The sequence below is a fragment of the Leucopleurus acutus genome, assembly GCF_964270905.1.
Source record: "Leucopleurus acutus genome assembly, chromosome: 1".
Lineage (NCBI taxonomy): Eukaryota > Metazoa > Chordata > Mammalia > Artiodactyla > Delphinidae > Leucopleurus > Leucopleurus acutus.
This window is the reverse complement of record NC_139142.1, coordinates 146,858,146-146,880,683: the sequence shown is the minus strand read 5'-3', so window position 1 is coordinate 146,880,683 and position 22,538 is coordinate 146,858,146. Positions and strand designations below refer to the sequence as shown.

Below are 22,538 nucleotides of genomic sequence, written 5' to 3'. Positions count from 1 at the left end.
GGTTAGAAGCAAATTAAAGATCCCCAGGAGCTCAGACACGTTCTGCAGTTTTGAGCTTTGAGAGTTACTAGATGAAACAACAGAACAGGAGAGATTGTCTTATGTCTTCCTCTGATCACATTAAACAGTAAGGATGGGAGAAGCAAAGGGATGATTGTCAGCTAGACAATCTAAGTGGAGAACTGCATCACCACCTGGATTTAAAATAAAAATTTCCCAAGCTTTCAAAGCACACATCTCCAGTGAATCCACCCATTCAGCCAGCTCTCTGGGCTGAAGCTGTGTGTGTGAACTGTGGGAAAGCAGATCCCCCCAAACCAGAAACTGGAATTACTGGGTGTGCAGCCACTGTTAGTCTGTAAGCCCCTCCTGCTAACCACCACTGGCCTGCCATTCAGGAAAGCCATCAGCCATGCCACCCCCTCCCCAGTTCCCGCCACAGAGGGAGCCAGAAGAGGCCCAAACCCCTGCCCCTTGGCCCTGACACATGGAGAAAAGGCATAGAACACTTTGGTGACTTCATGTTGTGCATTTGTATGGATCCACAAATTTGTAAGGCTAATCAACTCCAATACATGTGAAGTGTCTAATGCATTATTTAAAAAAAAAAACACATATGGTTTAATTTAGCTTCAGCTATTACTTACATTAAAAAAAACAAAACACATAGATGGTTTAAATCAGCTTCAGCTATTATTACATTGGGTGGTAATTCTAATAGAATTCTACTTGTCCTTTGGGCTTTGTCAAGTAGAACAGACCGACTCAACCTGCCAGTGTCTGGGGGCAGCACAGATAGCTTGGGAGTGCCTGGGATCTACAGAAATCCCTTAACTTGACTGGGTCTGGCCCTGGTTCAGAATCAACACACACCTGTGTCCCTCCTGGTTCCCCTCACAGGGTAGGCTGGCAAAAAGTGTAATTTACAAGACGAACTATTACTGTCTCTTTTTTTATTAAATGTAGACACAGCATAAAACTGTTTCTCTCTACCAACTGTCTCTGGTAGAGAAAATTAAAGTCTGAATTGAAGAAAAACCAAGCAGTTGGGTTTTAAGTTTTAGTTTAGTTTTGTTTCATCAGTCAGTTATCTGATGGATTTACTGAGTGTGGTTTATTATGATAATTAGCTTCAATCTAGATTTGTACACAGGCAAAGCAGATATGAATTTTCATGTAAGCCCTCACAGCAAGTGACATGCAGGCATGCAGACCAGCTACCCAGGCCTCACCTGGCAGTCAGCCCTGAGCCACCCGAACCTCTTTGAAGGGCACACCAGGCAGTGGAGAATGGGCAAAACGACCTCTCCAGGGTCCTGCTGACTATAAGGATGCTCAGAGGATATCGAGCGGCCCATCAAAGACGGTTAAACAGAAACGTGCTGAGATCCTATTACTGAAAGTAACAAGTAAACTGAAACCGACATGACAACGATAGGGTACATCTGCGTCCTCGGGTTTAACGGTGCTGTGGAATCAGCACCCCAAAGTTCTCCCTAAGCCAACGTCATCGCCCATCTCTGCGTTTCCTACATGCTGGGAGCCAGGACGGAGTCAAGCGAAGTCTTTGGACACAGCCTCGACGAAGTTGGGCGCCGACATCAGGATGCCGATGGTGCAGAGGATGGTGAAGACCGAGAAGGCCATGAGGCACAGGCGGTCCACCACACAGGCCGCGAACTTCCACTCGCTGCACACGGCCTCGCTCTCGTCCCGGCAGCGGAAGCGGTGGGCGATGTAGCGTACCTCCTCCAGAATCTTGGCCAGGTCCGGGTCCCCCTCCGAGGGCTGGCCGCAGTGCAGCAGGTGCTCGTCGTGCGTGGGCGAGCAGGCCACGCGGCCGCACACGACCCCCGAGTCAGGGGTGGGCGCGCAGTGCACGCTGTCCAGGCCACGGAAGCCGATGTACAGCAGGTTGCCATTGGTAGCCGGCGGCCCCGCCACGGCGCTCATCTCCACGCTGGCCAGGCTGCAGCGGCGCTGCTTGTGCTGGCAGGCCGGCCGCACCTTGTCCTCCCCCGGTCTCTTCATGCGCAGGAACCAGGCACACCAGTTCAGGAGGATGACTCTCGTCTGCAGAGACAGCACACCGTTAGGGTGGCTGGGAAGGGCGCACGGCTGATCCATCCAAGGGGATGCTGTGATACCAGCTAGACTTCGTGGGGGTGGATCCTAGGGGTGACAGGTCCCCAGGCCTTCCCAGGCGAGTTTACACAGGCAAGCAGTGCCAACGCGGTACAATGGTTGAATCGAATGTGAGGCAATGACAAAGCAATACAGAAAATCACCCTGGGAAGGAACTATGCGCACACTGCCATCTCAAGGAGGACAGCCTGTGTGGGAGGAGAGGGCTGTCTTCTAAAGAGAGCCCTGAGCTGGGGAACAGAGCAAGTCACCCTCTCCGGTCCTTCCTCATCTGGAACTAGGGACCACCAACTCTAACTCCCTATGAGGTACGCCAGTGTGCGGTGACAAACTCACAAGGGCACCCCTGGAGATGTTAAAGTTTCAAGGGCAACCCTGTGGCATGTGTCAGACACCCCTAGCCTGAAGGAGTTCAGACTGTCACATTAGATCACTGCATTCCTTGCATGATGTCCTATCCTTGCAAAGTAGATTTTGGAACTTGTCCTGATAAAAGGCAAGTGCCAAGAAAGTCATCGTGGAACAGACAAGGAGGGTAGCAGCTCCCAAGGTGAGAGAAGTTTGCTGTGCCAATAGGTGCTAAGCTGTCGGGGTATAAGTACTTAGTAAGTTGTTTTGACCTGTTTGAATAATAGAACCATTAGGTATTCCTCTTGTCCTAGGTGCTCTGTGGGGAAAAAAAAACCCCCAAAACCCTGAGACATGAAAGGTGCTGTGAACCATGGGAGTTTAGGAACCTCTAACCTAACTCATTAGGCTGCAGTGAAGACTGAAGGAGATGATATGAGACAAAATACTGTGAAAAGTCTGAAGCTGGGGTTGGCAGACTTTCTTTAAAGGGCCAGACAGTAAATATTTTAGCTTTGCTGATATAGTGCAAAATCAGCCATACATGCAAAAGAGCAAAGAGGCTTTTTTTCCTAATAAAATTTTATTTGCAAAAGCAGTTGGCAGGTTGGATTTGGCCACCAGGGCCATAGTTTGCCGACCTCTGGCCTAAAGTGTTTTATAAACATACATTACCTGCATGCATAGAAGATGCTGGAGAGATTTGTTTCTCCCTTCTAATAGAAAGAAGGGAGCCTTGTGAAACCTCAATCCAGCTTTTAAAAAATTCTTGCAAGCCTATTTAGACAAGTGCAAGAAAAGTGAGCCCTTTCCCTGAAATGATCCAGATACTGATTTGAATTTTGGTTTATGATTGTAGGCAAATTCCATCAGCAGTGTAGCAGGTATGCTTCCCATCTGTAAGTGCAGGCAGCAAGTTGTGAAATTCGTGTCTGCCACCCTTCTTTTGGTAACCATTTTTATGACACTTATCAAAGATAACTGCAGTTATCTGGTCTGGAGACAGCAATGAAAAGAACAAGAAGGCGTAAGAGCAGTTTTGCAGCAGCTGTAAAGATCACCCTCTGTCCATCATAGGCGGCAATTTTTATCCTGCCCACACCCTATGGACATACTTCCAGAGCCTGGAAGAGCCAGCCTGCAGACTCTGTTTTCCAGGATCAGTAAGGAGCAGAAACACACAGCCCCACGTGGACACGAGGCTCAAGACAAGCCATCTCACCTGGGCATCTCAGGGTTCAGTGAAGTGAGTATAATTCCCCCATTTTACAGATAAAGAAGCTGAGGCTCAGGGGGAGGCAGTGGGGAGTTTGGGGTGAGCAGATGCAAACCATTATACATAGAATGGTTAAACAACAAGGTCCTACTGTATAGCACAAGGAACTGTATTGAATATCCTGTAATAAACCATAATGGAAAAGAATCTGAAAAAGAATATATATGTATAACTGAATCACTTTGCTGTACACTAGAAACTAACACAACATTGTAAATCAACTATACTTGAATAAAATAAATTTAAAAAAAAGAATCTGAGGCTCAAAGAGGCAAATAAATTGGGTCAAGGTCACACAGTGAGTTTGAGTCACCTAATGTGTTCAGACCTCCGCAGCCTCATCTATAAAAGGGTCTGCTAGGTTCTCTGCAAGCCCCCTGTGACTTTAGCCAAACCCCCACTCAGAAGGCACCAGAAAGTTGGGGCCAGAGCTCAAGGGAGCACATGGGGCAGTGAGTGTGTCCAAACCCAGAGGCAGCCTGGAAGGGAGAGCTGAGCCTCAGATCTAGGGCTGTGCCTGCCAAGTGGGGGTCTGCACATCCCCTGGGCCATAGCTCAAGCTAAATCTATTTTGAATTTCATGGCCTAAATCATCAGCTTTCAAGGCTAAAGCATCTCAGAAGATGAGATTATCCTCTTGGCACTTCTCAGACTGTGCTTGTGACCTCTGCTGTTAGGTTCTGGTTTGGTTTCTGGCTGTGTGAATGTCACATAATGCCACCGCACCGGCAGGGTCTTCTTCATGGCAACAGATCACAATGAAAGCCCCTCAGAGGCTGTTTATGTTTCATATACACTTGGAAAGAAAAAAAAATGCAGTGTGTTATATAAACTGAAAGAGAAATACAAGTTTCATATCTGCTTTGCACCATTGGCTTTAACATGCTCTTGCACTGAAAGGTGAATAATCAGCATATGCTCTTAATTCAGATTTTTCTGGAACAGTAAAGTGCTACCAGGTCATTAAAAATGGTTTTGTATCTTACTGCCTTAATCCCCTTGTCTTTACATCAGTCAAAACAGAAGAAATAAGAATATGTGTTTGTATTTTGGCATCTGCATAAACACTGGAAGGAAAAAGAAATTAATTGAAATGGTTATCAATTGGTGGTGGAAGTAGGGGGAGGGGCAGGAATGGGAGCAGGAGTTCCTTATGTATAATTCTTTTTTCTTTTTTTTGCAGTACGCGGGCCCCTCACTCTTGTGGCCTCTCCTGTTGCGGAGCACAGGCTCCAGACACGCAGGCTCAGCGGCCATGGCTCACGGGCCCAGCCGCTCCGCGGCATGTGGGATCCTCCCGGACCGGGGCACGAACCTGTGTCCCCTGCATCGGTAGGCAGACTCTCAACTACTGCGCCACCAGGGAAGCCCATGTAGAATTCTTTGATTTTGACTTCTGAAACATGTAAATGTTATTTCAAACAAATGGGTGGATAGACAAGAAAGTGTATCAGAGTTATAAAGAAGTCAGATGAGAATGTAGGTGAATGTGTGCAAACGTGTCTCAGCTTCTTTTTTTGAGGGGGGAGGGACTTCTCAAAACAAGCCCACAGACTGTGGTGATGTGATCCATGTGGGAGGTGGCACCATTTTGGGGAGCCCACTGCTGATGCCACGAGAGAATTATTATTACTATTATTTTTTTACATCTTTATTGGAGTATAATTGCTTTACAATGGTGTGTTAGTTTCTGCTTTATAACAAAGTGAATCAGTTATACATATACATATGTCCCCATATCTCTTCCCTCTTGTGTCTCCCTCCCACCCTCCCTATCCCACCCCTCTAAGGTGGTCACAAACCACCTAGCTGATCTCCCTGTGCTACGCGGCTGCTTCCCAACTACCTATCCACTTTACGCTTGGTAGTGTATATAAGTCCATGCCTCTCTCTCGCTTTGTCACAGCTTACCCTTCCCCCTCCCCATATCCTCAAGTCCATTCTGTAGTAGGTCTGTGTCTTTATTCCTGTCTTACCCCTAGGTTCTTCATGACATTTTTTTTTCTTAAATTCCATATATACAGAGTGAAGTAAATCAGAAAGAGAAAGACCAATACTGTATGCTAACACGAGAGAATTATTAAGTGTAAGGATTTGCTGTGGAAAAGAATTCAAGGGCAGTCACTCTGTAAAGCCAATTTCTTAAAAAAAAAAAGTGGTCTTGCCTAAGTTAATTTTTGGATAACTGTAAATTATTGCACAATGGATATTTTTAGAAAGGCCAGGAACTCCCTGCTCCTGGAGATTAAGGGAATGCATCTTACATCTTGCAGTTCCATTTAGTGCACTGGTGAGTCCTAAATTGACTCTGAACTTGGAGGCAAGATTTATGGGTCTGCAAAGACAGGCTTGTTTTGGCATGAGAGGGCTTCTTTAGCTCCCAACTGTCCCTAAGCCATGCTCTCTCGATGGGAAGACTGGAGGGTTTGTGGGGCCCAAGTAAGAAGTGGGGTGAGGGGTGGGGGGGCCGCCCTGCCCTGCCGGGGGTTTGGTCACACCAAGTGAGGCGGGGAAAGTCCAGGCCCTGCTTGTCCCCCAGGCAAGGTTTCCCAAGAGCCCAGCGAGGGTGGTGTAGAGCTTTGGACATTGGACTCCAATGGAGCACGGCCCATGGCTGGGGAAGCATCAGCACACGTCACAACACATCAGTGCTGGGAGGCACTGGGACCATGTGGCCTGACCTGGGCTCAGATGACAAACATTTATTTACCATTTACCTTTTTATTTTTTAATATTTATTTATTTACTTAGCTGCGCCAGGTCATAGTTGCGGCACTCAGGATATTCTTTGCCATGTGCGGGATCTTGAGTTGTGGCATGCGAACTCTTAGTTGCAGCATGTGGGATCTAGTTCCCTGACCAGGGATCAAACCCGGGCCCCTGCACTGGGAGCACAGAGTCTTATCCATTGGACCACCAGGGAAGTCCCATCCATCCATTTCCTTTTATCGCATCCTCCTTCCCCACTGTTAACTACTTACACCTTTATTTTATAGGCTTTTGGCTAAATCACTTTCCTATATGTATTGTGATAAAAGAAAGTTTCACATACTGAGATATAGGGAAGTCATTCTGGCTTATACATGAGTTAACTTGAATTTGATGCTAACTAAAAGAGCCTGTTTGTGGCCTATCAAACAGACATCTGCTTTAATTATTAGAGAAAAGGGCATACTGACCAGAAGTAAAGAATGTCCATAATAAAAATAAAGATTAAATGCCTCCCTTCCTGGAACACCAATGCTGGTCCTCCAATGATAAGACTCCCTTCTCAGGCGCCAAGGCCATGCCGACTTGCCCTGTACGTGCTAATCTGTGTTTTTGTTTTGTTTTGTTTTGTTTACCTTGAAGAAATGTAACCCCGACTCATTTCATGTTCTTTGTTCAGACAGGATATAAAACTGTGCTGAAAACCCTGCTTCTCCAGAGCAGCTTCTCAGATTAATCTGGGAAGCCGGCTTCCAGGCTAGTCCTCAGTTTGACTCAAATAAAACTCTTTTCTATTCTTCTTATTGATAGTTTATTGATTATTTTCATTGACAACTGATTGTATATATTTGTACACTGTTCACTCTATTTCTTACTCTTTTCCCTCCTCATTCTGTTTTGAAGATCCAACCAGCAGCTGATGTGCTCATCTTGTGTGTTGCTTCTAACAGTGTACGTGCAAAAAGGAGGTTTAGAAACACTGTCCAGTGAAAGGTGCAGAGTGTTCGACCTGAGCCGTGCTCTGGGATATCAGATTGTAAGGACAGCCCCATGGGACCCTAAGAGCATTCACCATACTGCCCTGGAAGCAGAGATATGCAGACAGGTAAGAAATTGCAGCTTTTTGTTTAGGAATGCTAGCTGTTTGTGGGATTTTTAAAATAGATAAGTCATCCTCAGAGCCTCCTCTGGGGAGGGGCCCTGACACCCCCTCTGGTGGAGGAGCTGGGGAGGAACTCACCCACTTGGGCATCTTGCCACCGTCGGGGTCGTGGTGGTGGTACTGTAGCACGATCACTGTGACGACCACGGAGAGGCCCACGATGATCATGGTGCTAGCGAAGTACTGGGCTGCAGAGAGAGCAGATGCAGGGGAGACCTGGGGCCTAGGTCACAGCGTGTCACCATGGCACAGTGCAGGGGACCCAGACTGTGTCTTGACCACCAGGGGCTGGGGAGCAATGCCCAAGAGCAGAGCAGGACCTCCTCCAGGCCTGTAGCCCACCACGCACATTCCTGGTGGGCAGATGCCAATACAGAGCACACAGACCTCCTCCTCCCATCCTGCTGAGCGGCCTCACCAGCTGACTGCACTGCTGGGAACCCTGCCTGCCTCACCTTTCAGTGAAGGCTAACTGCACCTCACAGGATGGTGATAAGGTTGTCCGATGAGAAAGCACCATTGTCAGAACTGAAACCACCTGGCACAGAGGGTGTGATCACCACTGTGATGACGGCAGGCCACGGACAGGCTTCGGGGATCTAGCAAGGGCAGACCCGCGTGCCACTGGCTGACTTATCAGACCTGGAAAATGACTCTACTAATGATAGAGTCTGCCCCCATCTACTTACTGAGAGCCACAGGGGTGGGGAGTGCCAGCTGTGCAGCCGGAAGAAGAGGTCAGCTGCAGTGTCTTTTCAGGCTGAGAACATCAGCTTCAGCTCTGATGGGCAAGGATGCATTTCTCCACCTTGGACCAGGTGAGAAGCAGCATGGAGTTTCCCCCCCGGTCCACTGGCGGCCGTCTGTGAGCCTGGACAGACCACTCAACCTCTCTGGGCCTCAGCTTCTTCACCAGTATAACAGGGATGGAAATGCCTTCTCTGCAGGGTTTGCACAAGGATTAGCAATTTTATGGGCCAAGGGTATAGGAGAAAGCTGGCATGGGTGGGCATTCCTTAATTTCCAACTCTGATAAGTAAACCTTCAGTGTGGGGGAGGCATAAATTAGGAGGTTGGGATTAACATACACACGACTATACATAAAATAGATAACTAACAAGGACCTACTGTATTATACAGGGAACAATACTCAATATTTTGTAATAATTGTAGGTTATTTGTAAAAACCTATAAGGGAAAAGAATCAGGCTGTACACCTGAAACCAACACAACATTGTAAATCAATAAAATAAATAAATAAAATAAAAAGAGATTAGAAGCAAAGATGGATTCAAGTATAAAAAGAGTATTAAAAAATAACAAAACAAAATATATATACACACAATGCCTCTCTAAGCAACAGAATAAATTATCCTAACATAAATGCAAACAAACAAACAAAGCTTCAGTGTGGCCAACCACCAAGGGGCTGGGCCCTTAAAGAAAGCATCCTGGTACGAGGTTAAGTGTGCAGCCACACACTTGGTTAAAAACACCTCCTGCCCTCCAGGCAGGCAGGAACTCATTGCTCTCCCAGGGAGACCAAGAGGAACCTACAAGGAGCTACCAGACTTATCATCAGCATCAGGGACCTCTGGGGAGGGAAGGGAGGGGGGACCAAACTGTGACTGTTATGGGCTGCATACTCTGTCCCCCTAAAATTTATATGTTGAAGCTGTAAACCCCAAGTACCTTAGAATGTGACTGTGTTTGAAGAGAGGGCATTTAAAGAGGGAATTAAGTTAAAATGAGATTGTTAGTGTGGCACCTGGTCCAATCTGACTGGTGTCCTTATTATAAGAAGGGGAAATTTGGACACACAAGGAGGCACAGGGATGTGAAGATACAAAGGAAAGACCATGTGGGGACACAGCAGAGGGTGCCCATCTGCAAGAGAAAGAAAGAGACCTCAGGAGAAACCAACCCTGCCGGTTGGAGGTTCCAGCCTCCAAAACTGTGAGCACATAAATTTTTCCTGTGTAAGGCACCCAGTCTGTGGAATTTTATTGTGGTAGCCTTAGCAGACTAATACAATGACCTATGGAGGGATCCAGGCTGACTGGATCCCACAGCTGAAATCTCAACAACAGAGGTCAAAGGCCAACAGCATCCCATCCTTCTAGATGTGGGCTATGCACCAACCAAGCCTGTGGGTTCATCAGACACAACAGGGTCTGCCGACTGCCCCTTTAAGGGTGGTTTCTGCTGCAGGTCTCTATTGAAAGCATTGTGCTAGAAGGTAGAAAGGATGGGGTCAGAATGTCAGGTTGAAAGAAGGTTCCTTGCTTCCAGGATGGTACGGAGAGAAATATGACACCCTCAGAGGCTTTTTATACCAACAGTCTGTCTGGTCAAAATATTACGCATCCAGAAACCTCCAATAAGAAGGGCCTTGGCTTCTTAATTCGTGAAGCCTGGCAATATCGTGTAAGGCACCCCACTCCTACTTACCCCTGGTTAACCACACAGGATTGCCACCCGTATACTGCTTTCCTGTTTCTGACCTCCACCGCCAAATGGGAGTGGGGACTCTCATTAAAACTAATATCTATTGGCAGAATGTTTGCTTCCTGTCGTCACAACTGGCTTGGAGGTCTGGTTCCCTGACCAGGAACAGAACCCTGGCTGCAGTGGCCAGGGTACTGGGTCCTAACCTCTGGGCCACTGAGCACCCCTCGGCACACTCCTGCTAATTCCAGTCCAGTCCAGGGAGGTTCACAGCAACAGGGATGCTGCCTCCTGTCTCTGTCATCCTTCCTTGGGCAGGTCATCCTTACACCTGCCTTTGTGTGTGGTTTGTGCATCCCCTGCTGGACCAGTCCCTGCTTCACCTACACCCTACTCACATGACTGACTTTCCCCCCTAATTGCAGAGCCTAAAGAATAAATACCTACATCCTTGTCCCGCTGCCCCGAAGCTAGTGATTGTTTAATCTTTAGTTCAGAATGGCTCCCCTTTGATAGTTTAACAAAGGGAAGACCTCCGCCCCTTGAAGGTACTTAGCCCAAGGGGCTAAGAGGGCTGTGCCCCTCTGCTGGTTTCCCTGGTAACCGATGGGCCAATCTGACTTCAATTCCCCTAGATAACTGGTGGGGTGTCACTCCAGGACCCTTTTGCTTCAGATGTGTAAGATCTCCCATCTACCAAACAACTGATGTCCTGTCTCTGGACTCTTTCTTCAGTCTTGAGTCTGGGCATGTATAGGGCTTGCAGGCCTGCAAGTTGCAGCCCAACATGTGGCCAAAACATATTTGTCCTGTTCACCTTCCCTCACAATCGTTAACTTTCTACAGAGACATCGCGTTATCTCAAGAAACAATGGCTGAGAGTTAACGTGTAACAAATAATTTGTGGAAAAACAGTGACTCAAGCTAAAATAATGCATCTTTAATGGTAAAAATCTCTGGCTCCATAACAAGTGTGAGGGGGGCATTGTGGGAGAAAAGGGGGCATTTCTGCATCTCAAGGCCAAACCACAAAGCCAGACTCCCCCTCCCCTTCTATGTGCCACGTAAGCAGAGGCCATGGGTCAACTCTGAGTAGTTACAGCAAGTCATCTCCTCACAGCAGAAAAGGGGGGCCATGCAGCTCTCCAGTCTCCTGCGGGACACGTTTCTGCTCCCTGCCTGTGCTGCAAAATCCCAGGCACTCTCTAAGCCCATGTCTTTAGAGGAGCTGGATGCTTGCTTACCTATCAAGGGCACTGAGTCAGAGGTCGCAGGCATGATCTCAGCCACCAGCAGCATGAAGACGGTAAGAGAGAGTAAAACTGTGATCCCTGGAACAGAGACATACAGTGGTCCCTGAGACAGAACAGATGGTAAGGCCTGAACTCCATCCAGCCCAAGAGTCAAAGGAGGTGTGGAGGGAGGGATGGTGGTGGCCATGACATTCCTGAAACCAAATGCACAGTTTTCTATATTGATGGGAATGGGCATCTTTCTGGGGACAGTCTGTGCCATTTACTGGAGTCCCAGAGGAGTCCCTGGGAAAACAAACTTAGGAGCCAGAACTTTAGAAAAACAACTCAAAATAAATCATTGACCTCAGCACATGTATCTCTCATTTTCTTTATTACATTAGTATCGAGAGGTAGTTTCATGTAGCAGGAAAAAGAAAACATACAGTTTGAAGACCTGGCTTTTGTTCTTGACTTTTCTACTTACTAGCTGTGTGACCTTGGATAGGTCATTTAATGTGCCTGAGGCTCTTGTATGAATGAAAAATATCACCTGCCATATCAGTAAACAAAGGATGTTGCAGCCATCAAGCCATCACATTACAGCCTCCCCAGTGGGGCACCCTGAGGGGACTCGGGATGAGAAAACACAGGATACTGGCCCCAGAGGTGCATATCAAAGGAGTGATTGCAGTGAGCCCAGACTCTTGCATCTTCCCATACACAGAAAAGCACTAAATTCATTAACTAAATTCATTAACTTGAGGTGTTTGGTTTCCTTTTTTTTTTTTTTTTTTTTTTTTGCGGTACATGGGCCTCTCACTGTTGTGGCCTCTCCCATCGCGGAGCACAGGCTCCAGACGTGCAGGCTCAGCGGCCGTGGCCCACTGGCCCAGCCGCTCCATGGCACGTGGGATCCTCCCAGACCAGGGCACGAACCCGCATCCCCTGAATCGGCAGGCGGACTCTCAATCACTGCACCACCAGGGAAGCCCTTTGGTTTTCTTTAATCAACAGTAATCTTTTGATGTTTTGACTACCTGGTCTTTGTGGCAGAAACTCCCATATACCCTGGCTCCTCCCTTCCCTCTTCAGAGCCGTCCCTAGAACTATCTGAGATGCTATGTCTCAGGCTTGAAGTCCTCAGAAATTCCACCAAATAAAACATAATTCTTAACTTTTCGGTTGAACATTTTTTTTCAGTTGACACTCACAGTCAGAAGTTCTAGGTTTGAGAATGATTTCTATGTGTACCAAATAGGATCTTTAGTAACTCTCTCAGATGCTGAGGAGCTCATTTCACCAATCTAAATCATAGTTTTCTTATCTTCCTATTGGAGGATAATCAGGAATTACACTGTGTGTGGCCATATATAGATGCAAGCTGATACTATATTAAACTAAACTGTGTCCCGTCCACAATGAATTCCAGCTGGTTGCCACCAAGGGGTGGGGTGGGGTGGCAGAAGGGGAGAAGGTACAGGCCCCTCAGGGAAGAATTGGTTCTTCCCTGGGCATCCCCATCCTCTCTTCAGGATCAGAGGAGCCTGTGGAATCTCAAGAGGGCCTGGCCATCCTGCACAGCGGGCTGTGGTGTCAGGGAGCCACCCTGGGCTGGGATGCATGGAGTGGGCCCTGGACATCTCTGCACCTAGAGCCCAGACTGCCACCCTCAAGGCAGGGCCCTCCCATCCCAGCTCAGACCCGGTACTCACCCAGGGAGATTTTCTCCCCAGAGTCTGCAGGGAGCAAGAACACGAGGAGGGCCAGGGCAGAGATGAGCACACAGGGAATGAGAAGGTTGAGGCCATAGTAGAGGGTCCTGCGGCGGATGGTGACGGTGAAGGTCACATCCGGGTACGGCTCTTTGCAGCACTCATAGAACTTCTCACTCCGCTTGCCAGGGATCCCTTCAGTTCCAGGGGAAGAAAGGAACCACCGTTGAATAAAAGGATGCAGTTTATTTTAAGGGGTTATAACACACACACAGAGCCATGGAATTTGTTAACTGCAAAACACTGGCTAATTGTTGTCTGAAAAAATGCTTTAGGTTTATTATAGATTTATTTAAGGGTATCTTAGTGATATTTGAACAAATTGGCAGGTTTTTTATGTATTCAAATTACATGTGCTCTAGACTGAATGTGTCCCCTGCAAGGTTCATATGTTGAAATCCTAACCTCCACAGTGATGGTTATTTGGAGGTAAGGCCTTTGGGAGGTGATTAGGTCATGAGGGGGAGCCCTTGGGAATGTAATTAGTGCCCTTATAAAAGGGACCCCAGAGAGCTCCCCTATTCCTGCTGCCATGTGAGGACACAGCCTGAAGACAGCTGTCTGTGAACCAGGAAGCAGGTCCTCACCAGACGCTGAGTCTGCCAGCACCTTGATCTTGGACTCCCAGCCTCCAAACTATGAGAAATAACTGTCTGTTGTTTATAAGCTACCCAGTCTATGGCATTCTGTTATAGCAGCCTGAACGGACTAAGACACCATGATTATAAATAATACACTGTAAACTCGACACCATTATAAATGTAATTATTGTTTTCTATTTAAAATCATCAAATATAGGTTCCCATCAACTGCAATTTGCTGTTCCACCTGATTTTAGGGATGAAGCAGATTTGAATAACGTAGAGATGCCCATACTAGCACTGACCTTACCATAACTGCAAGTTCCTTATGGAAAGCACTGAATTTTCTCATTGTTTTTTGTTTCTCATCCTAGAGCTCTCAGTAAATCATGGAGAATGCTGCAGGGTTCAATAACTGCTCATGCTGAAAAGCAGAGTGGAAAATCCCAAACTTTTTAAGCCAGCACAGTAATAAAGCAGCTTCCTTCTATGTTGCCAGTATCACGTCTTTGCTGGGCTTACCCACAAGGTCCCATTCTCCATTTGGGATATAGCCGCTGATGTCTGCCTCCTGCATCTGCAGATCCAAGGACCACCCTCCATAAGACCAGGACCCAAACTTCAGTTTGCACTGCTGCACATCAAAGGGGAACCATCGCACATCAATGTAGCAGGAGCTCTTGAAGATGCCTACATGGGCAATGAGACAAACCAAGATGAAAGCTGGCTGAGACCTGCTTTAAACACACAGCAGTCTCACACTGTTGGTGGGAATGTAAATTGGTGCAGCCACTATGGAAACAGTACGGGGGCTCCTCAAAAAATTACAAAAAGAACGAAAAATGATCCAGCGATCCCACTCCTGGGTATACATGGAAAGGAAACAAAATCAGTATCTCACAAAGATATTTGTACCCCACTGCAGCATTACTCACAATAGCCAAGACATGGAAACAACCTAAGTTTCTGTTGATGGATAAACAGATAAAATATTTTTTATATATATATGTGTGTGTGTGTGTGTGTGTGTGTGTGTGTGTGTGTATAGATATATATATATACATAAAATCAAATTTATGTGGATTATATGGAATATTATTCAGCCTTTAAAAAGATGAAAATCCTGCCATTTGCAACAACATGGATGAAACTGGAGGGCTTTATGCTAAGTGAAATAAGCCACACACAGAAAGACAGATCCTGTATAATATCACTTACATGAAGAATTTTTTTAAAAAAAGTTTAACTCATAGAAACAGAGTAGCATGGCGGTTGTCAAGGGCTGGAGGGTGGGGGAAATGGGAGAGAGGTTGATCAAAAAGGGAACAAACTTTCAGTTATAAGGTGGATTCATTTTGAGGATCTAACGTACAGCATCGTGACTACAGTTAATAATATTTTATATTTGAAATTTACTATGTGAGGTGATGGGTGTGTTAATTAACCTGATTGTGGAAATAAATGATTTCACAATATATACGCATATGCATGTGTGTGTGTGTGTATATATATATATATATATATATATATATACACACACACAAGCATATGCATATATATCACGTATATACATACATATATTATACATATATATGTGCATGTGTATATATATATTACAATTTCATTTGTCAACTACACCTCAATAATGCTGGAAAAAATATTAAAAATAAAAATAAATGCACAGCAATCCCTTGGTCTCTATCCCATACACTATTCGTAACATACAAAGCCTACTCTTCATGGAGTAAAAAGCTTGCTATCCTGATCAAGCATTGGCCGGTTAAACGATGCATCATTTCTGATGCTCTGCATGTCTCATGATCAATGCTGTGCACACATCCCCTGGACCATTTGAGATCCCTTCAGGAGGAGGCAGTGTGAGTACCGGGGCCTCTCACCTCGGTGTGACCAGAGAGGCTTCAGCCCATCCTGCCCGTCCAAACTAGACCTGTCCAGGACAAGCTGAGTCTTTCTGGAAAAATTTCTAGAAAAGAGTTCAGTTGAAGCTTTACTGTCTTTTACATTTCAAAGGCTACACCAACATTTTCTGTTCTGAGCAAAGAATTCAACATTCTGTAAACTTGCTCTTGCCATGCATGTGCATCTCCAAATTCTAAACAGTAAGAGAGATGTAAAGAATGTAAAAAAAATCCTATAGAAGCTGATAAAAATGAGGAAGAGCTTAGAAACAGAATCTGAAAGGTCTGTGTGAATCTGTGTGACTGTGTTTGGTGAGGAGCAGGAACAACATTTTCTTTAGGTTAAAAATTGAGAACATACTTGGTTATCTAGAAATATATATGGAAGATAATTTTAACTAGCCTGAATTCTAGATTATAAACAGAACAAAACCTAATAGGTTTTAGTTGAAGAGGTAGTGTTTGGACAAAAGCTAGAGTTTCCACTGAAAAGAGGGACAGGACAAGTTGGGAGTAAATTTGCCAACAGGTCACTGAGATAATTCCACACCGGCCATTTATGCCCATGTGCTCCTTGCTGCCCAGAGAAAGACCAGAAGGCAGTGATGGCACAAATAGCTAAGGGTCCCAGTGCTCACAGGGACAAGGCAGACGCTCTGTAAATTTCTGCTTCCAAATTTAAAAAAAATGAATGGAGGGACTCAACTTGCTAACAGGGAGCCCCCACCCACCCACAGTCAAACTGGGAAGGATAATAAACTTCCTGTCTCCTCAAGTCCCTTTAAACAGGATTTGCAGCATTACATCCAATGTCCACAGGAATCTGGAAGTCAGTACAGACACTGCCCTCCCATAATGGGCTGAATCCCCCAAAACTCTCACTGCTGGTAGAAAATAAAACTGTAACTGTATTATTCCATTTCTATCAAATGACCAGAAAAAGAGACTCTCTAGAGGCAGAAAGGAGGTCAGTGGTTGCCTCGGGCCGGCAGTGAGGGTGGGGACTAACTGCAAACAGGCAAAAGGGATCTTTGGGGGGTGATGGAAAATGTTCTAGAACTAGATTGCAGTCGTGGTCGTACAACTCTGTGAATTTACTAAAAATCATTGAATTGTGCACTTAAGATGGGTCAATTGTATAATACGTAACTTACACTTCAATAATGCTGTTAAAAAATAAAAGTATGACATGGGAAAGAAGTCATTTCCTAATAACCAAGTCTATTTCAAAGCTTGCATCTGAAGCACTTTTTGCCTGTTTAGTTGCTGGAGCAGAGCAGCTTCCCAGTTCAGGTCTACACGACCCCAGGCACAGTCTTGCTGCCCTGAACCAGACAACCCCACACTCTCTAGACCAGAGTAGGGGAGACTCCCACAATCAAAGCTCCATGTGCCCTCCTGACAGACTCCGGGGGCCACGCAGGCTGGGATGTAGGAACTGGCCCCAAAGGGGCTGCTGCACAGAGGGCTTGGGGGTCAGGAGGACTGCTCCCGTGGCTGAAAATAGCCTCAGCCTTCAGAACAACCCGCAGCCCAGTATTCTTCTACGCTGATGACTGCTGGAGGTCATTTTCCAAAATAGTTCTCATGACAGAAGCTGCAACTTCTAGGCCTGGTGTAAAAGAGTGTACCAGTGATAGAAGACCCATCCCCGAGGTCTTTGTTAGGAGGAAGGCTTGCGTGGCCTGGGGGAGGAGAGGAGGGGCTGAGGAATAAGCAAGGAAGCACAAGGTTTAAGACAGAAAACCTGAAAGTCTGGAGTCGTTCCATCTCCTCAGACAATAATGGATGGTATCTGCCTGTGACAGGTTCAATCCCTGACGCGTTCGTTTACCCACATGTGGGCCAGGCCGCTGGTTGATGAGGGTGGTTCTAACGGGAATAAACACAGATCCTGCCCTTGGGACTCTTATCCTCTGCTAATGAGAAAGAGAATGTAAACCACCACCCAGGAGGCAAAGCCAGCTTTGCTGTGAGCTGTGAGATGGATCCAAGGGCACAAGATGGGGCTGACTGCTGGAGGGTGTGTGTGTGTGTGTGTGTGTCTGTGAGGGTGTGTGGTGTGTGTGAGCATAGTGTGTGGTATGTTTTTTGTGTGATGTGTCTATATGTGTGGTGTGTATGTATGGCGTTAGTGGGTGACGTGTGCACGTGTGTGTGTGTGTGCACGTGTGTGTGTGTGTGTGTGTGTGGTGTAGGTGTTGGTGGTGAGGGGGGAGGTGGCTGCAGGCTGCCTGGGAACAGAAAGTTAAACAAACAGTTGCAGTGGGGGAAATAACCCTGGAAAATAACATGTGAAAAATCATCTAGAAGATTTAAAGAAATCTGTTAATATCTTGAGGGCACGAAGCCTGGGTTTCCCATGGCATGGATCACTCACAAGCAGCCCAAGGCCCTGTGAACTGACAGGAATGATGGGAGGAGATTCAACCCCAGCAGTTACCCATCAGCTGCCTGAGAAGGAGAGACGCTCTTTCAGGAAGAATCACTGATGAGTCCCTTGGAAACCACCTGTTCTCACCTCTAACAAGCAGGTGGGCTTTAATGCACGCACTCAAGAAGCCAGCCCAGCAAGGCCACCATCTCACCCCGACACTGGAGGGCAACACATACCCAGGTACCCAGTGCAGTGGGAAGGAAAACGCAGGCTGTGAGGAGGAAATGACCTGGAGGTTGGTTGCAGGCTATAAGGAGAACAGAAATGACCTGACAACGGAGACTTGTTTTAGTTGTGGATGAACTTTAAAGAACACAGGACAGACAATAAGGACAGAGGACATGTGTTGGCAAAGACAGCTTAAGCCATGATCCCAAGAGGAAGACAGCATTGCCACGCTCAGGGAATACATGCAAGCACAGAGGAGAAGAAGTCAGGAGGGCTGGGCGTGCGTGGAGGCTAAGGATGCTCAGAGCTCAGAGCCAGCCGCTGCCCCTGCGGGCACCGTCGGGCACCCCAACCTCCTTCATGCTGTCTAACTGCAGGGGACAAAGGGAGCGGCACTTACCTGGAGGGAGGTACTGGCAGTGCCCAGAAGAATTCACTAACACGTTGGTGTGGAACGTGGCGTCAAACCGCTCATCAGCACTGGAAACAGGAGAAGGATCCGTGAGCCAGCCCGGCTGGGCAGTGGGTTCCCCATGCCCTTAGGGCAGTTGTTCCTGCAGTCCGAGCAGCTCTGAGAGGGGCTGCTGCTTGCAGTTGGGACAGCCAGCGGCGGTCTGAGAGCCCCACCTGTGGCTGACCTGGAAGGTCTTCCCAGAGCACAGGGGGAAGAGACCAGTGCCCACCTCCATTTCATAGGGATGCCTATTTTTTCCATATGCATATAAAACAAAGCTCTTAGCAAAAATGAAACCTGAAGACAACTTAGGAGGACATTGGCAGATGAGACATTTCAATCCATCTGCAGGAGATAAAGAGTGGGGGGAAGCACAGCGCCCCTCTATCAGCCCTTAAGGGTGGGATTTGGACCCACTGTGTTCAAGGCCCTAGTTCCAGCCCCTTGAATGGGTCCAAAGCTCGGTTGGTGCTTGAGAAATCCATCTTGAGTGACTGAGGCTGCAGGTGCATGGGGGAGCTGGGCAGCCCCAAGGAGTACGGGGCTCCAGGATTAGTGATGACAGGAAGGAGCACAGGTGGAGACAGAAGAATTAGGTTCAAGTGTAGAAGAATGCACTCCAGCCCCACCCCCTGCCCATGGTCAGAACCTCCTACAGCCAGGAGTTACCAACCTGGTTGAAGGGGGCACACAAAACGGAAAGGAAAAACAATTAAGACCAACAGCCCTTATTATCCGGGTCTTTCATTTTCTGTGTTCTGACACTTTGACATCTGGGGCCTTGCTGATCCTGGAGGGACTACTCCACCCCTACCCCCGTCCCAGGTCAGCCAATTCCTAGAGATAGCGAACAACTCGCTCAAATGGAAAGGAACCAACCCAGAGCCCACACCCCCACCATCTCTTTTATGGAGCTCTCACCCTCCTGGCCACCGTCCACCTATCCTAATCACCCCAGGACCAGGTACCAGACAAACAGGGACAGGCCATATGTACCCAAGCCTGCTGAAGGCATTCCGGATCCTAGCCCTGCTTACCCTGCCTCACCAGTTCCATTCCATGGAAACCACAATAAAGGCTTTTGACCACATTTTCCCCTCACGCCCTCTGCCTCCTGACTGTCCCTAGTGCTTCCCTGTGTGGCCCTGTATGGCGAGCATGTCTCCTGTTTCCAGGGAACTGTAAGATAAACTTCCTTCCTTCCTGACAGTCATTTCTGTGTCTGCATTTTACCATGCCTGATTAAAACACATCCTTAAAATGTCAGATGTAGTGAATGGACTTGAGGACACGGGGAGTGGGAAGGGTAAGCTGGGATGACATGAGAAGGTGGCATGGACATATATACTCTACCAAATGTAAAATAGCTAGCTAGTGGGAAGCGGCCACATAGCACAGGGAGATCAGCTCGGTGCTTTGTGACCACCTAGAGGGGTGGGATAAGGAGGGTGGGAGGGAGGGAGACGCAAGAGGGAGGAGATATGGGAACATATGTATAACTGACTCACTTTGTTATAAAACAGAAACTAACACACCATTGTAAAGCAATTATACTCCAATAAAGATGTTAAAAAAAAAATGTCGCCCTACAGGTGAATAAAAAAGTAAACAGCCTCAAGAAAATGTAGGCAGCCAGTCAAGATGCCAGCACCTCGAGTTAAGTTTCTCTCATTTTAGCAACTGGAGAACCTCTGCTAAGGGCTGCCCACGTCTACAGAGCCTCTGCAGCCTTTTCTGTTCCCAAAATCCTCTAAAGGGGAAACTCACCGTCATGAGATATCTGAGGACAGCCTTCACTGTGAGAGACAAGGACAGAAACAAGAAAGATCCAAGAAGAAACAGTCAATGAAAGGAATGAAAAATTACCTCTTATAAAAGTAATATCCTCACAAAAATTCAAGAGGATATCGCATTTAGAAAAACAAATGGCAACATGGAAGTTAAAACATGATCTATGAAATACACCTTTATAAATAGGTGGGAGGTTTGGCTGATAAGAATCACTGAGATGAAATGTAAGACCGAAAGGATGAGGGCCTCAGAGTAAAGGCCAAGGAAGCGGAAGAGACATGGGGGTGGGGGTGGGTAGTGGGAGGGAGAGAAATCACACAGAGAAATTGTAGAGCTGAAAGAAACCCCTCCAACGTGAAGGCAAAGAAAGGTGTTTTTAAGAACATTAAGGTGCCAGAGAGCTTGTTTCTTATGTATATTTTCTTGGTCATGGACTTGAGCATCAGCTCCAGAAAAATGAGGGTGAATACTAAGGAAGAAGAAATAAACTTTCAGACCAAACCTAAAGATATGGAAAAGGAATTTTCATGATGAGCTGTGTAGTGGGTCTAGAAAAAGGGGCGGGGTCCAAATTACAGCAAGATATAAGGGGTCTCTGAAGAGAGTAAAGTGGATTCAGAGTAATGAAGAGAAGAAACTACAAGGTGGAAAACACCATGGATTTGACTAAGGGCACATTGTTTTCAAAAATCTTTAATTAAAAAAAGCCACCAGAAACTTCAGGAAAAAACTGTACAAGAAAGCCAAGGTTTGAATATGAAACAAAAATGTGATGAAGCTTAAAGAAAGAAGGAAGGGAGGAAGACTAAGCTACAATAAAAAGATAATCCTCTGAGATGAAAAAGGACACATCCAACCCCTGACTTCCAAACACACTCAGGGAGAGAGAGGAGGAGGAAGGCTCAAGATGTAAATATTCTTTGCTTCACTGCAGTCTGTACCTGACTGTCTTAATGACATACAAACAGTGACTGGGAACCAAATATCTGAGGATGTGGACCTTCACAAACTCACCCTGGATTTTACCCTGCTTTTTAAATTAGGTTCTCTGGAACCCCAAGATTCTGTGGAGGTGCTTCAGATTTCTGCAAATGTTTGATTCCAATATTTTCTTTTCCTTGTGTTTCAAAATGCATCATCGGATGAATGGATAAAGAAGATGTGGCACATATATACAATGGAATATTACTCAGCCATAAAAAGAAACGAAATTGAACTATTTGTAGTGAGGTGGATAGACCTAGAGTCTGTCATACAGAGTGAAGTAAGTCAGAAAGAGAAAGACAAATACCGTATGCTAACATATATATATGGAATTTAAGAAAAAAAAATATCATGAAGAACCTAGGGGTAAGACAGGAATAAAGACACAGACCTACTAGAGAATGGACTTGAGGATATGGGGAGGGGGAAGGGTAAACTGTGACAAAGCGAGAGGGTGGCATGGACATATATACACTACCAAATGTAAGGTAGATAGCTAGTGGGAAGCAGCCGCATAGCACAGGGAGATCAGCTCGGTGCTTTGTGACCGCCTGGAGGGGTGGGATAGGGAGGGTGGGAGGAAGGGAGACGCAAGAGGGAAGAGATATGGCGACATATGTATATGTATAACTGATTCACTTTGTTATAAAGCAGAAACTAACACACCATTGTAAAGCAATTATACTCCAATAAAGATGTAAAAAAATGCTAGTAAAAGTCCAAAAACCCTCAAATAATTGTTTGCAAAATTTTAACTCTTCAGACACTACCAATGTATTAATTCATGTGGCCCGTTTAACTTCTTTTCTGGTGGACGTGAAACTAAAACTCCTCTTGCCATGAATACTGCATGTATTTGAAACTCTTGAAAATGAGTCACCCAGTAAGATTTCAGTTTTGCATGATTGCTCTTTAAAAAAAAAATCACATTTGAATCTACAATTCCAGCACAGAACCTGCATCTGCTTGGCACCTCTTCCCCCACCCCCCACCCCGCAGCAGCAACAGCAGAAAGCACTGTGTGATGCTTCCATAGCTTTGCTTATTTTAAGCTTGGGTGTCATCCTGGCTGATTTTTATATTTATAATAAAGGCTGTGGGCATCTGTT

At 46.3% G+C, this 22,538-nt stretch overlaps 1 protein-coding gene across 1 annotated transcript in view; it reads right to left on the bottom strand.

Annotated features, from left to right (window-relative positions):
- Nucleotides 1-1,554: 1,554 nt before the first annotated feature.
- CHRNA7 (cholinergic receptor nicotinic alpha 7 subunit) overlaps nt 1,555-22,538 on the bottom strand; it is a gene marked incomplete at both ends in the record, with an annotated part of 121,058 nt that continues 100,074 nt past the window's right edge. The window contains 6 exons of the mRNA XM_082843319.1: nt 1,555-2,073; nt 7,719-7,828; nt 11,333-11,419; nt 13,036-13,230; nt 14,199-14,366; nt 18,601-18,680. Coding sequence (XP_082699445.1) covers nt 1,555-2,073; nt 7,719-7,828; nt 11,333-11,419; nt 13,036-13,230; nt 14,199-14,366; nt 18,601-18,680 — 1,159 coding nt within the window. The remainder of the gene's footprint in view (nt 2,074-7,718; nt 7,829-11,332; nt 11,420-13,035; nt 13,231-14,198; nt 14,367-18,600; nt 18,681-22,538) is intronic.